Here is a 15939-nt window from a genome sequence, read left to right as displayed (position 1 = left end):
AGACGCACATAGTTGGAACCTGATTAAACTATTAAAGCTTTTTGTCATAGTTTAACATCGCAAACTATTATTATATAAAGTCTAAGCTCCTTTTCAAAACCTGAAAATGGAACAGTGAAATCTTTTGTATTTAAAAGCACATGCGGCACTCTACACGGTTTCAAAATGTCCGTTAGTGATTGCTTTCATTGCGCTCCCACGACACCCCTTTTTGAATGAACAAGAAAAAGCAAAGCAACTTTCAAGTCCTACATGATCGCAAAAGATCGAGTAATTTCGTGTCCTTGCCAAGCACAGCAGAGAGACAATAACAGGAAGTTTGCAAACAATGGCTACGGAGGGGAACGGGCGCAATTGAGAATGACGGGGGTTCATTGGTCATAGCAGGAGGATGAGCAGTCTGTACATCTGGTCATTGTTTTCCAATCCTTATTTTCAGTCAATGGATGTACAGTATAGCTTTACGCTGTACGTCCTATAGGTTCCCCAACATGGGGTACGCCCATTGCCATTGTAGGTACATGAATAAAATGAAACCCATATCACTCTACAAGAGTTGTACTCCCACTTTATCACTTTTACTGCATTTTGGCCGCAATCAGTCATTAAGACAAGAAAGACAAACTGGCATGTTGTACATTTGCCAGGAAGTATGTGACCAATCTGGCTCAATTTTGTCCAAGAGTACAGTGAATACTTTGAATGGCAGCAGAGACTGAATGCGAGTCTGCACGATTCAATGAGAGCCGATGCAAGAGCTGTACTGAAGATGATGATGCAATAACGCTCTGTTATGATTAAAAGTCAAAGAGGTATTCATATGTCAAGGTTGAAATAACAAAACAGCTCTCATAAGAAACAGCTCTAATTGTACCTGAGTAAATATATGAACGCAACAGCAACAGCTTTACGACCAAAGGTTCTTGGTAGAAGGAGTAAAAACATTGTTGAATTTGATGGAGCTCATAAATATTTGGGTTTCCTTTAGTTTTTTTTACGTGTTTCTCTGCTATAGGATATATTTAACTGAAATTTCTGTCCCAAAAAACAGATAATATAATGGAAAATAATAATATAAATAAATAATATAATATAATAATATATAATAATATAATATATTGGAAAATCTTGAAAATGATCAGGCTGCACGGTGGTCGAGTGGTTAGCGAGCAGGCCTCACAGCTAGGAGACCAGGGTTCAATTCCACCCTCCGCCATCTCTGTGTGGAGTCTGTTGTGGTTTGCCATGCTAGGCTAATTGGTGATTCCAAATTGTCCATAGGTATGAATGTGAGTGTGAATGGTTGTTTGTCTATATGTGCCCGGTGATTGGCTGGCCAATAGTCCAGGGTGTACCCCGCCTCTCGGCCCTGAAGACAGCTGGGATAGGCTCCAGCATGCCCCGGGACCCTCGTGAGGATAAGCGGTAGAAAATGAATGAATGAATAAACAGCAACAGCATTACGACCAAAGGTCCACTCCTCCACCCACACAAACGTCCTCCTCAAACCGAGAACAACAAACAATCATGGGAGATAAGGCCTTCAGTGCTGCAGGTCCAAATCCCCTCCCAATTCAGAGACTGGCTTGTTTTATTTCCCCTATGCCAAAATGAGATGTAACATGGAGCTCCCTAAAATCTGAAAATAAAAGACATAAAAAAGTCATTGTTTTGCTGCCGAGGCTGCACGGCGGTCTAGTGTTTATCGCGCAGACCTCACAGCTAGGAGACCAGAGTTCAATTCCACCCTCGGCCATCTCTGTGTGGAGTTTGCATGTTCTCCCCGTGCATGCGTGGGTTTTCTCCGGGTACTCCGGTTTCCTCCCACATTCCAAAAACATGCTAGGTTAATTGGCCACTCCAAATTGTCCATAGGTATGAATGTGAGTGTGAATGGTTGTTTGTCTATATGTGCCCTGTGATTGGCTGGCCACCAGTCCAGGGTGTACCCCGCCTCTCGCCCCCGAAGTCAGCTGGGATAGGCTCCAGCATACCTGCAACCCAAGTGAGGAGAAGCAGTATAAAAAATGGATGGATTAAATGATTATTTGACCGGAATCTTTCCATGGTGTCCCAACTCTAAAAAGAAAGTACGCCCCCCCCATCCCCAGGTACTCCGGTTTCCTCCCACATTCCAAAAACATGCTAGGTTAATTGGTGACTCCAAATTGTCCATAGGTATGAATGTGAGTGTGAATGGTTGTCTACCTACTGTAGACCTTCTGTCATTGTTTGTCTATATGTGCCCTGTGATTGGCTGGCCACCAGTCCAGTGTGTACCCCGCCTCTCGCCCGAAGACAACTGGGATAGGCTCCCTGCAGTAGAAAATGAATGAGTGAATGAAAATGATCATGGGTGCCCAAACTTTTTCATACCACTGTATTGGTCGGCCACATCTGCAACCATTTCTCGCAACTGACATTGAGTGAGGATTTATTGTTCTACATTACGTCCGAGACAGGACCTGAGCAATTTACACCCGAGGCACCCAGGGGTCACAGGTCCATTGTAAATTGCATGAACATTTCTTGACTTTAAAATATCCCATATACTATATTGTAACCATTTTAATTATGTCTCAGAGGTCTCACTATAGCGTATTGGAAATGTGTAATCTAGCCTTGATGGGAGAATCTGTGTTGGGTTTTGCGACACATCATAAAATCCAGCCTGGGTTCTGTCAACTATCCGTGAGTCAGGGTCATTTTCTTTTCTTGGCTTCTTGACTGTATTTTTCTCAAAAGCATGGCGTTCAGTATGACAAGCAGTTTCCCAACTGATTATTACCACTTCTTGACCATTACCAGGGTCACGGGGGGGGGGGGGGGGGCTGGAGCCTATTACACATTATTATTACTTCATTATTACCAGCCACCACCCGAAACAAGCAGACAAAAAACGAAAACAGTCAGTGACTGATGCACGACCGTGCTGGCTGACTTAAAGAAAATGCACCATGCAGTTATGAAAGAAGTGAAGATTGTAAGGTGTAGGGGTGGGGACCAACCCACATACGGTATTTGGAAATGCACAAATATTTTTTACAAATTTTTAAATTTTAAATAATTAAAAAAATATATATTTGTAGGGTGGCACGCGGTCTAGTGGTTAGCGTGCAGACCTCACAGCTAGGAGACCAGGGTTCAATTCCACCCTCGGCCATCTCTGTGTGGAGTTTGCATGTTCTCCCCGTGCATGCGTGGGTTTTCTCCGGGTACTCCGGTTTCCTCCCACATTCCAAAAACATGCTAGGTTAATTGGCCACTCCAAATTGTCCATAGGTATGAATGTGAGTGTGAATGGTTGTTTGTCTATATGTGCCCTGTGATTGGCTGGCCACCAGTCCAGGGTGTACCCCGCCTCTCGCCCAAAGACAGCTGGGATAGGCTCCAGCACCCCCGCGACCCTCGTGAGGAAAAAGCGGTAGAAAATGAATGAATGAATAAATATTTGTATTGGTGAACAATTCAAACATCATATCAGAAAGCTGCGTTTCTTCATGAAACCACAGTGCATACCCGGATCAGCCAATGAATTACTGGTGTTCAGCAGTCAGGGGCGGGGACAAAGCGACACACAGAGCAGTCCGCCCGCCCCTCACAGCAACGGAGGAGGCTTTGTGCTTTGTAAACATACCACCTTTCACCTCAACTGGGTTTCAGATGCCGTTTTCAACTATCGCTAATAGCGGAATTTGATTCGGGAGATTATTCCGTTGCGCTGCATTTAGTTGCTAACACAAATACGGATAATGAGCAAATGTAGTCGTTTTATACCGCGCATTATCCGTAACGGATTCCGGTTTATAACGAGTATTCGACTCATCCCTAATCATCATCCTACATACTTTCTGGTATGATGCACACAGAGCAATGAACAACTTGACGATTTGTCTACTTCCTGCGTTTACATCCGGTCAGCCTATTTTTCAGAAGTCACATATTGGGCATTTTTCTTATTTCTCTTTTTTTTTGCCAGTGAAAAAATACAGAGTATTTTATAAGTATAATATAAAAGTATTTTTCTAGGAAGAGATGTTTGGTTCGATCGTATTTCTCCGTTTAGGGGAAAAAAAACCTCCACCTGAATCCTATAGATCAGGGGTCTCAAACACGTGGCCCGTGGGCCAAATGTGGCCCACAGGACACTAGTTTGAGGCCCCTGCCTTGATATGAAAGTTTAAAGTTTTATATGGATGCTGTATGGTATCATGTACCCAGAAAAAATTATTACGTTTGATTAATGTTCATGTTAAAGGTTAAATAACTGTTAATAGTTATCCTCCCTATCCATGTGGAAGTGGTAAGTTTTTGGCTATTTAAGTTTAAAGGAAATAACTTGAAGGCTACCGTTTAGGTCGCTAGCTCTCTAGTTTGCGAGTTAGCATGTGTCTCAAGACCCTGCAGTTGCGCAATATGTTGTAAATAAAAAGAGTATAAATGTGACTATAGTCGTGTTTTGTCATGTCTACAGGGCTCTAATAATGCTTTGTTCATTTTAATCTGAAAAAAATAATTTGTCTACCCACCAACTATATGTGGTTTCTTAAGTTTTTATTATTTGCCGTTTTATTATTATTATTATATTTATTTATTACTGATTAATTGATTCTTGGTTTGTTTATTTGTTTTTCATCTTATTTTGTGCAGAAAAATAAAAAGTAAGATATTTGAGAACAGTGGAATGTTTTATCAGAGCTTTTCTTGTAGAAAATCGGAACCAAAGCACTGAAAAAGTTTGTATATTTTTCTGTTTTTAACAAATACGTGTTTTTTTTTTTTTTTGAAAACCTGATGCGGCCCAGCCTTGCCCAGACCCTAGCTCCAGTGGCCCCCAGGTAAATTGAGTTTGAGACCCCTGCTCTAGATGAATCCATCATTGCACGCTTACATTCAAATATCACATTGGGGTGGGGGACAAAAGCACTAATGGACGGGGTAGTGACAGGGAAGGGGGGGAAGGAACGCTGCCTTAGGAGGTGGGGGTATACAACTAAAAGCTGCAGTCAGCGCCGAAAGTCAAGAAAACTGGAGCAAATATGACCGTCTTTGTCCTGTTGGCACAATGATGCGTTCCGTAAGAGGTCTTCAGGACGAATTATTCAAAGAGGAAAGGGAAACAAAAAACTTCTTTAACTGAGATTCTCTTTTCACAAGCTATGACTAAAAGAAAAGATGTTGCATGGCTTCGGCAGGTGCTGCCACTAAAAGACGTTAATGGGGGTAAAAATGGGGAATTATAATCTGAATCATTTACTAATTAACCTGGGATGACCGCAGCTGGTGCCCAAACAATCCATTTCCTGTTCCCATCTGCTTTGGGGGCAAACACAGGACGGCATTTTAGGAGGTAAATCCTTCATCCTAATGCAGCTTAATGCAACTGTCAGGGGCGTCACTAGGTTCTGAGGACAGGGGGGGCTTAGCCTCCTGAGATACACAGGATATGAATGAATGTAGTAGACATTCCAAAAAATCCAAATAAGGAACAAAAACCGGGATATAACTTTCCCACTTTTGGACAGATTTAGTAGAGATATTCAATAGTTTTATGCCACCATTAAATGTACACAAGTACACACAATCTACACTGCAAAACCGCTGCTCAAGCTCTGCAACCATTCTGTCCAGTGGACAGTGATCAATGATATAATAATCATTATTATATTAGTCATTAGCCTATTATTATTACTATCATCATTGTTCATATTTGATGTCATCTATTTATTCTCCACATTATTATTTATTATTATATGACATTTCATCTATCTATCTATCTATCTATCTATCTATCTATCTATCTATCTATCTATCTATCTATCTATCTATCTATCTATCTATCTATCTATCTATCTATCTATCTACTTCTGATTATTACTACTAATACTAGTAGTAGTTGTAGTAGTAGTAGTAGGCTAGTATTAGCCTGTTTTTGCCCTGTTATATAGAATTTGTCTGTATTTTTTTGTAAAAAATAAATAAATAAACAAATAAATAATACATAAAAAATTAATGAATACATAAAAAATACATTAAAAAATACATGAACATATGAAATTAGTTAGGGGGGTCCCTAAATTGGGCCTAATGACGCCACTGCGCCCTAACTATTTTTGACATATTTCTTGTCATATATCAACTACAACAACAGGGACTTCCATCCATCCATTTTCCTCTGCTTATCCGGGTCGCGAGGGCAGCAGTCTTAGTAGGGAAGCCCAGACTTCCCGGTCCCCGGCCACCTCCTCCAGCTCCACCAGGAGGACACTAAGGCGTTCCCAGGCCAGCTGTGAGACATAATCCCTCCAGCGTGTCCTAGGTCTGCCCTGGGGCCTTTTCCCGGCTGGGCATGCCCGGAACACCTCACCAGGGAGGCGTCCGGGAGGCATCCGGACTAGATGCCCAAGCGATGTGAAGGAGAAGTGTCTCTACTCTGAGCCCCTCCAGGATGACTGAGCTCCTTACCCTATCTCTTAGGGTGAGTCCAGCTACCCTACGGAGGAAACTCATTTCAGCCGCCTGTATCCGCCATCTCATTCTTTCGGTCACGACCCAAATCACATGACCATAGGTGAGGGTGGGAACATAGATCGACCGGTAAATTGAGAGCTTTGCCCTCTGGCTCAGCTCTCTTTTCACCACGACGGTCCAGTACAGCGACCGCATTACTGCCGAGGCTGCACCGATCCGTCTGTCGACCTCACGCTCCCACCTTCCCCAAGATACTTAAACTCCTCCACCTGGGGCAGGACCTCATTCCCAACCCGGAGGGAGCACTCCACCCTTTTCCGACTGAGAACCATGGCCTCTGATTTGGAGGTACTGAGTCTCATTCCAGTCGTTCCAGACGTTTCACACTCAGATGCAAACCGTCCCAGTAAACGCTGAAGGTCGCAGCCCGAAGAAGCCATAAGAACCACATCATCTCCAAATAGCAGAGATGAGATTCTAAGGCCCCCGAACCGGACTCCCTCAACACCTTGGCTGTGCCTAGAAATTCTGTCCATGAAAATTATGAACAGAATGGGTGACAAAGGGCAGCCTTGGCGGAGGCCAACGTTTACCGGAAACAGGCTTGACTTACTACTGGAAATGCGGACCAGACTCCTGCCCCGTTTGTACAAAGACCGGATAGCATGTACAGTAAACCTCGGATATATCGGATTCAATTGTTCCCACTGGTTTTTTCCGATACAAGCGAAATCCGTTATATGCGTATACGGGAAAATGTCCGTTTTACGCATATATCGGATTTATATCCGGTATATGCGTAAATCGGATTTTATCCGTTATAAAAAGGCACTTCCTTGACTATGTTTCCAATGTACCTGGACTGGGCAATGAAAAGAGACGTAAGGTAATGAGAATTGAACTTTATTGGACTCTGAGCATAACAAATTGTTAATTAAGCTAGGCCCTGTTACGCCCGTCAGGCCTACGTTATTTCCAATAGTGAGGTTAAGATCTCATTCACTGCTGTGCTAGTATTATTGACGTCACTCACTTTTATATTTGTCCTAAATCTGGAGCCAGGAGAAAGACAATAGCCAGTGACATCAACAAGATTAGCATAACGATGCGGCCATCCGATATATGCGAGGGAAATTTAATGGAAATGCATTGGAACGGGACTGGAGATTTTGTCCGAAATAGGCGAAATCCGTTATAAAAAATCTGATATATGCAATGAATTTTTATTGGAAATGCATTACAGAAAAATCGGTTCTTTTTTATCTGTCCGTTGTGAGCGAATTTCCGATATATCCGAGGTTTACTGTAACATCTTTGTATGAATTACAAACATGTACATGAGCATGTACAGCGAAAAAAAAAAATTGTCAAATCTGTAGAAATGCCTTCTTGTTGCTATTAGGGAGGTTTAGAAACCAAATGATAAACGTAAACGCAAACGATAATGACGTCACAGGCTATTGACAAGTCGGCAAGTTCCCATACATTTCAATAGCATGTGACGTCATTATCGTTTGCACTTACGTTTATCGTTTGGTTTCTAAACCTCGCTAATGTCAACCAGTCCTAGAAACGTGAACGTAAAAATAAATCAGCCATCCCATTGGGAGTACAGTAAACCTCGGATATATCGGATTCAATTGTTCCCACTGGTTTTGTCCGATATAAGCGAAATCCGTTATATGCGTATACCGGAAAATGTCAGTTTTACGCATATACCGGATATAAATCCGATATATGCGGATTTTATCCGTTATAAAAAGGCACTTCCTTGACTATGTTTCCAATGTATCTGGACGCGCAGGCAACGCTGCAAACGCTGCAAATGACGTCGTATAGGGCCTGTCACGATTCGGCGAATCGGAGCGCCACGATGCGGCCATCCGATATATGCGAGGGAAATTTAATGGAAATGCATTGGAACGGGACTGGAGATTTTGTCCGAAATAGGCGAAATCCGTTATAAAAAATCCGATATATGCAATGAATTTTTATTGGAAATGCATTACAGAAAAATCGGTTCTTTTTTTATCTGTCCGCTGTGAGCGAATTTCCGATATATCCGAGTCCGATATATCCGAGGTTTACTGTATAAAAGTTTATCGCTGTTTCATCGTCCTTATGAATTCAGTGAAGCCTCAACTCTAGGCCTATAGAGAGAGTCAAAAACCAACATAAAACGAAGTGCTATCGCTGCACGAGTCAAGACGTCGGGAACTTGGCGATCTAATCACTCATGAAGTCTGTAATTGCGGACTGCTTTAAACGTCTTGGTGTCTCCATCAGAAGGACACGGTCAAAGATGGGCATCAACCGGGATATCTCTGTTGTGTCCCGGGAATCTGGAAGAGTGGCTGTGAAGCGGCGGATCACGTCCAGTGCATCGTAGGCTTGGGAGATCGATGGGGCCGACGGCTGCTGGATTCCACCTACAGCTCCAACTTCCACGACATCGTCATCACTCTCATCAGATTGTTCAGCCGAGTTCTTTACACATTCTATGATTGCTTGATCATCTAAGACGGGGTGTACCTGGAATAAGAAGACGAAGACTCAAAGGTAGTGAGAGATGTTAGAGCTAGGCAACGTCAGCCCAGCCGTGCCTGACAGGCGTTAACACGTCAGTCGTCTCGGATCGCCCTTCGATGATCGAAGATGCGTCATCATGATTTACTCTTTCAGAATGCATACCTCCATGTCTGCTGCGTCAACATCAACATACTCTTCGTGGCTGTTCGGAATGGCCTCTCCAAGTATCTCTGCAAGACGGGACCAAATATTCCGGAATTGGGTCACTTCAACATGTTGAGTGGGGTTTAATTCTTCCTGGGAGGTTGATGGAATCACTTCCATGACTTCGACGTCAGCTGAGCCCTCTACGTCCTCACCGGCAACGAATCCTACTTTCCTTAAATGAGAAAGAAAAAAAGTCTATAATTAAATCATAATGTCATATAGGCCATGCAGATGACGCGAGTTAAAATGCAGTAAACACAATGGTAAACCTCGCATTAAGTCAACCATGGGGGAGACCGGGATGTTACAATCTCTCCTGACCATCACACCGACTAAGGGGCCATCCATAATTTTCAACATTTTCACAAGAGTACAAAGAGTACTCTTTTGAGCACCCCCTCCCCCAAAAAAAGAGTACAATCCCAAATGAAAAATGTTGATAGGTCCATGACCAACTAACCCAATACAGCCAGGAAATTCGAACATGTCCAATTGTGTTCTCTGGCTGTATTTTGGCACTCTGGTCAATCAGTCACTGCCCATCAACATTGTATTGAACACAAACAAGATAAAAAATTATATCAAATGCCTCTTTTTTGTATTTTTCTTTCAAGAAAATACAAATTACAAATTTGGTCTTTTTGTATTGTTCTTTCTATCAAATGATACATGTAGAAAAGTCCTGATGCAACAACTGTTTTCCACAGGATTTTTTAAACAAGGGAATACTTCTTTTATACACATATGATTACTCAAGGAGCAGAAGAGTTGCCCTTGGTTTCCAAAAGCCTGATGAGATAAAATCTTCTTTGAAATGATGGACACAACCCTTGAACTCAACTCTATGCGAACTATGCAATAAAGATGCCACAACTGTTTTGAAAAGGCTTAACAATCACACCTATAGTCTAGTCAGTGTTTCACAGGAAGTGAAAATCACATTGATTGTTACTGCACTGTCCACAAAGTCCAATTCACCACCACAGAGTCATTCAGAAAATGGCAATCACAGCCAGGTCCATGCCCAAATATAGAAAATAAACACAGAGCTGGCGAATAGATTCAGGATGGTCGGTTTAGTTTTGATCTTCTCAATTTTCGCAACAGCACTTCGGAACAAATCCTGCTCGATTCCTTCGATTTGGAACCTTTCCAAGCCGCCTGGCCAGCCGCTACAGCTTCCTTCCGCTTTCTTTCCGAACGCACAAAGCAGTAAACATTGATGTATTGTTCGTATGCATTGCTCGGTGAGCGATGAATGGCAGTAATTCTCTTTTTGATGAACGAAAATAGGTAATCGAAATCACCGGGGTCGGTCATTGTCTCATTGTTGTGTTGGAATGCGAAGCACGCAGAGCTACGTGGATTATCGTGTGGACTGGTACGCTCTCGCGCTAGCATACTCGCGCTAAAATTTGACTGCGTCCCGCGGTTCAAACATACAGACATCGACATTTTCTGGTTTTCAAAAAAGCGTACGTTGATGTCTTAACCCCCTCCCCCCCTCGTACGGTTTGTACGCTCGTGAAAATGTTGAAAATTATGGATGGCCCCTAACACAAACGGACATGATCTAAACTTGGACAACTTGTCTGCAAGGCCTGAGGAGTTGAAGTCTAGGCTAAACACACACGCCCTGGCGCGCGCATCAAAGACGTTTTCGTACCTTTAATCAAGCCCGCAAAAACACCTTTCTCTGTCGTTTGAGGGTACGTATTGTTCAAAGACTTCCCTCGCCCTTCGAAGCCTGCCAGTCCTTATTTTCAGCTCGTAAGTACACTTCAGTTCTGCCCCTCCTCCTGGCCTGTCTTGCCTTCTTCGGCCAAGCCTACTGTAAGGCCTATATCGCTGATACACGTTTGGGTTTTCGGACAGCCCTACCTCTCCAGTGAAACGACATTCAATATCCCCAAGACAAAGATTCTGTTGGAAGATCTCACGGAAAGCATGACATAAATTTGATCTGCTGGCCATCGGGAGTCGAAACTTTCATAGCACGCGCATCATACGGATTATCATTCCCTGGTTCAATACGAAGGTTAACGCCAATGTCAGGTCGAACCAGTTGATTTTGATGAGGCGCATATTCTCGGTAGAAAACAAAACTGGAGGCCTAGATCTGTGACTACACCCTCGTCGACACACGTTCTCTCTCAACTGTAAACTGCCCACTCAAAATGGCAACAATGGTTTGTGAACTTCAATCAGATCACATGACCCAAATGGCGCGAATCAGATTCTGAGAAAGTGATGGGGATTCCCCATTCTGACTGCTTATCTACCGTCTGTCCTGACGTCCGACTGAGGACTGGGGCGTAGATCTAAGCCTACCCTGGGGTAGACTGTAGAACCCCCCCCACCTTCTTTTGTCAATCAAACCTTCATAGATCTTCATACGTCTGGCCGTGAGAGACTAACCCCGGGGGGACTTAATGCGAGGTTTGTTAGGCAAAGGTTTTTAAACTAAAATTGAATTTTTGGAACCTCAGTGGCTTTTGGTTCATCTTGGAACACAGATAGACCTAGGCCTAGCATTTTTCTAAACCTACCTGAAGACGTTTCGGATTGTGCTTTGCTTGACGTTGGCCCATGCAGATTTGATGGCAAACATGGCGTCCAGCAAATCCCACTTGAAGGTTTCCTTCTTTTCGGCAGCCTGCAACCTTCTGTTTGCCAGGATGTGCCTGTAGAAGAACTTCAAGTTGCGAATAATTCCACCATCCATAGGCAGTGTGTGACTCGTAGTATTGGGGGGAAGGAAAACCAGCTCGATGTTGTCCAATCCCACGTTTGGGTGTGCAGTACAGTTATCCACTATCATGCATATCTTACGATGATAGCGTCCCATACGAACATCGAGTTTTTTCAGCCAGTCCTCGAACAGGAGACTTGTCATCCATGCCTTCCTATTAGCTGTGTACTCATTGGGTAGATGCCTCACGCCTTTAAATGCCCTTGGCTGCTTACTCGTGCCGATTACGAAGAGAGGGAGCTTTTCGGAGCCATCCATGTTGGCACCAACAAGAACGGTTATGCGTGGCTCGGGCTGGTTTTTTCCATGGACACTTTTGCCGATAAATCCCAGGGTGTTTTCTGGCAGCATTTGCCAGAATAATCCAGTTTCGTCTGCATTAAAAATGTCCTCTGTTTTAAAACGTCTCAGAATGTCAGCTATCTTCTCCCTTTTCCAGTCTTCGACAACAGTGATGTCGACGCCACCAGACTCTCCACACTTGCGTATCTTGGCGATCCCCCAACGTTTTTTGAAGCGGTCAACCCAGCCAGTTGTGATCTTTGGATCCTCGTGACCAAATTCCTTTGCAAAATATTCAGCTTTCTGGCGAAGCATCTCGGAGTTAATGCGGATTTTCGGTAAACCGGCATTTTGCCGGAACCAAAGAATCAGTGCATAGTCCACATCGTCGTATGAGACCTTTCTAATCCGTTTGGCATCTCCCGCTTTTCGTGCAGCTTTTTCTGGATCTTCAACGTTACTCTTTATAGTGTCCTTATTTTTGAGAATGTCACTCAGTGTTGAAGATTTCAAACCGAATTTGACGGCTATGGTCACTTGCTTCTGCCCTGGATGTTCCTCGGCATACTTTACAACATCGTACTTTTGCTGAAAAGTAAGAGTTTTTCGTTTGGGTGGCATGGTCGTAGCGATTTCGACGATTCCCGCTCCCGCCAAACCACTCCTAGCGACGTGAATATAAATCGCGCAGGCAACGCTGCAAATGACGTCGTATAGCGGCCTGTCACGATTCGGCGAATCGGAGCGCCACGATGCGGCCATCCAATATATGCGAGGGAAATTGGAACGGGACTGGAGATTTTGTCCGAAATAGGCGAAATCCGTTATAAAAAATCTGATATATGCAATGAATTTTTATTGGAAATGCATTACAGAAAAATCGGTTCTTTTTTATCTGTCCGTTGTGAGCGAATTTCCGATATATCCGAGGTTTACTGTAGTAGTGCGCCACCAATCCCGTACTCCCGGAGCACCCCTCAAAAGGACGCCACGGTCGAATGTCTTTTCCAGATCCACAAAGCACTCCCATGCACCCTCAAGCACCCTCGTGAGGGTGTAGAGCTGGTCCAGTGTGGACAACAGGGACTTATTATACAAACTCCCCTTTGGCAGGAGGCTGCGGTCCATCAGGACCAAAACCTCACACCACAAGAACAGTTTCTTCCCGTCTGCTGTCAGTCTCATCAACAAGGCCCGGAACCCCACCTGACACTCTTCACACCCCACCTCTGCCTCATCCTGCCACTTTCACTATACTTTCACTATATGGTTTGGACTTTTAGGAAAAACAATCAGACTGCACTTCCGGAATAACAAACAAAAAACAGACTGTGTACATATATTTATACTGTTATTCTGTATATTTTGTATTTTTCATTCTTTTTTAATAGATGTGTCTGCACCTACTATACCAAAACAAATTCCTAGTATGTGTTTGATCATACATGGCAATAATCCTTTTCTGATTCTGAACTCCTATAGAGCAGCAACACACAATAACCCACACAGAAAGCTTTCTATATCTTCCAGAATCTGCACCTATATTCCAACCATATTTCCTTAGATTAACCAAAACGGTCAGTTTTAATTTATTCCATCCACGGTCACAAGCGTTCCGGAGGACTTCCAGACTATTTCAGAAAGCCACTTTCTAATTTTGTCTGTGTAGGAGTTGACCATAAATGAACAAGCACTTTGGAGAGGTTCTTGAAAAGTGTTTCGGACCTACTGGGCTCATGGGCTACTGGCTGGAGACCCCTGACTCTATATACCCAAAAAGTGGTATCTTGGGTTCGCGTTTACTCTCTTGATACATCGGTAGCGTAAATTTGGTCATAACATGTTTTTTGCAGGACTACCCGTGTTAAAAAAAGCTTGGGTAGATCCATCGATGGTGATGAAAAAGGCTAGAAAAAAAGGCTTGTCATTTGCATGCATGCAGGGAAGACACTCCCTGTTTGCACACGCTATAATGCTACCCAGACAACCACTTACTTACACTAAATAAACACGGGAAACTGGCAAATTAATTTGTTACTTCCAGCTTGGTCTTCTGACTGATGCTAGGGATGAGCAGGATACTCGTTATAAAACGGATACTCGTTATTAAAAAAAACGCTGTGCTCATTTGGCTCTCCTTGCTTGAGAAAGAAATTGATCCGCTCCTCCGCCGTGAAGGTCGTTTGAACACTCACTCTTGACAGGTAAAGGTCAAGCTGGGCCTGCTGACATGAATACGAGGTCGTTTTTTTTTTTTTAGCTTAGTCATGCAGTATGAGTGAACTGTGTCAATGTTTTGCCAGAACAGACCCAGCATAGAAATTATGCTGGTTTATGCTGACGAACCAGTATAGACCATAGCATAGACCTTCAGTAAGAGCTAGAAAAAGGTTCTGTGTGGGTTATTGTGTGCAGCTGCTCTATAGGAGTCCACAACTCGATACAAAGGGCCCAAAAATGAACATAATAGATCCTTTGCTATAAGACAAAATCACCTAAAGAGTCATTTTTCAGTGAGACATTAAGAACCTTTCTTCGACAATAGAGCTTGAAAATGTTAAGTCAAAGGGACTTGAAAATATCTTGTTTTGAGTCATATGTCACAGTTGAAAAAAGCTTCATTTAACATCTATAATGCAATAACAAAATACAACAATCTGTAAAAACAGATACAAGTGGACAGCAGTGAGGACACAAAGCACCAATTTCTTAGTCTTGTGTCTGTATTGAAATTCAAAATTCACACAAGAATTACGTTCGTCTACAATTAATGGTCACAAATAAGTACAAATAACATTCATCCATACAATACCTTCATTACCTTTCCCAAATTTCCTCCACTCTTTTGGTTTTACACTGGCAACATAAACATGTTAATACCATCACTTTACATAAGTGCATAGAATAAGCACCTTCCTAATTTAATAAATAACACTGGCCATACATATAGAAACAAATACATCTCACATGCAGTGTAATGTCAAAGTTTAAACCCGTTTTTTCAGAATAACTAAGATAATATATGGTGCGAGCTTGCCTGTGAGACAAGAGTGAGGGCCATCTGAACCCAAAATGGCCGCGACACGGCACTCACTGTCGTCTAAATGTGGTCGGACGCTACCAATAATCTTACAATATTTCGAAAGCGCTTAAATACTACTATATGTTTAAATTACTTCCCTTAGCATATTATTGTTTTTTTTAAAGAGATTGTATTCGTTACTTTAGTCAACAACTGACCTGTAGGAACAGATACGAGTGTGGCTAGCAGTGAGGACACGGAGGCTTTGGCGGAAGTCCTCACCCAGTGCAATCCTGGCACAACAACTCCCGAAACAAAGGTTCCACCCGAGTACTGCTCCCACTGTATAACAGTGTTAGTTTTACATTTTCACGGTATAAAAAGAATAAAATACACTTCTTACAGACTAACAAAAACAAACCAAAAATATATATATATCCGCTTTTTGGGTGTATGACACATGCAGTGAGGTTTATGGTAGGTGAGGTCCGTCAACGGACTTGAATGATCTTCCGGTCCTTTTGTCGCCATCTTGTGGGCTTAAGCATAAACATGCATACATAAACACTACTTACCAGACACACAAGAGCACATTTGCCGTTGTAGAACACTGATAAGCTGCAATTAACCTAAATTTAAAATTTTGCATCATTATACATGACATAGTTTTCAATGC

At 42.8% G+C, this 15939-nt stretch overlaps 1 protein-coding gene across 1 annotated transcript; it reads right to left on the bottom strand.

The window, feature by feature from the left end:
- Positions 1-4417: 4417 nt before the first annotated feature.
- Positions 4418-15617, bottom strand: LOC131109939 (tigger transposable element-derived protein 4-like). The gene is made up of 3 exons (XM_058062507.1): positions 11757-15617; positions 9163-9379; positions 4418-9003 (listed from the first exon to the last, which is right to left on the bottom strand). The coding sequence occupies exons 1-3, from the start codon at positions 13001-13003 to the stop codon at positions 8698-8700; spliced, it is 1770 nt and encodes a 589-aa protein (XP_057918490.1). The 5' UTR covers positions 13004-15617; the 3' UTR covers positions 4418-8697.
- Positions 15618-15939: the final 322 nt, after the last annotated feature.

The sequence above is a fragment of the Doryrhamphus excisus genome, chromosome 22 (assembly GCF_030265055.1).
Source record: "Doryrhamphus excisus isolate RoL2022-K1 chromosome 22, RoL_Dexc_1.0, whole genome shotgun sequence".
Classification (NCBI taxonomy): domain Eukaryota; kingdom Metazoa; phylum Chordata; class Actinopteri; order Syngnathiformes; family Syngnathidae; genus Doryrhamphus; species Doryrhamphus excisus.
This window is presented reverse-complemented; position numbering and strand designations above follow the sequence as displayed.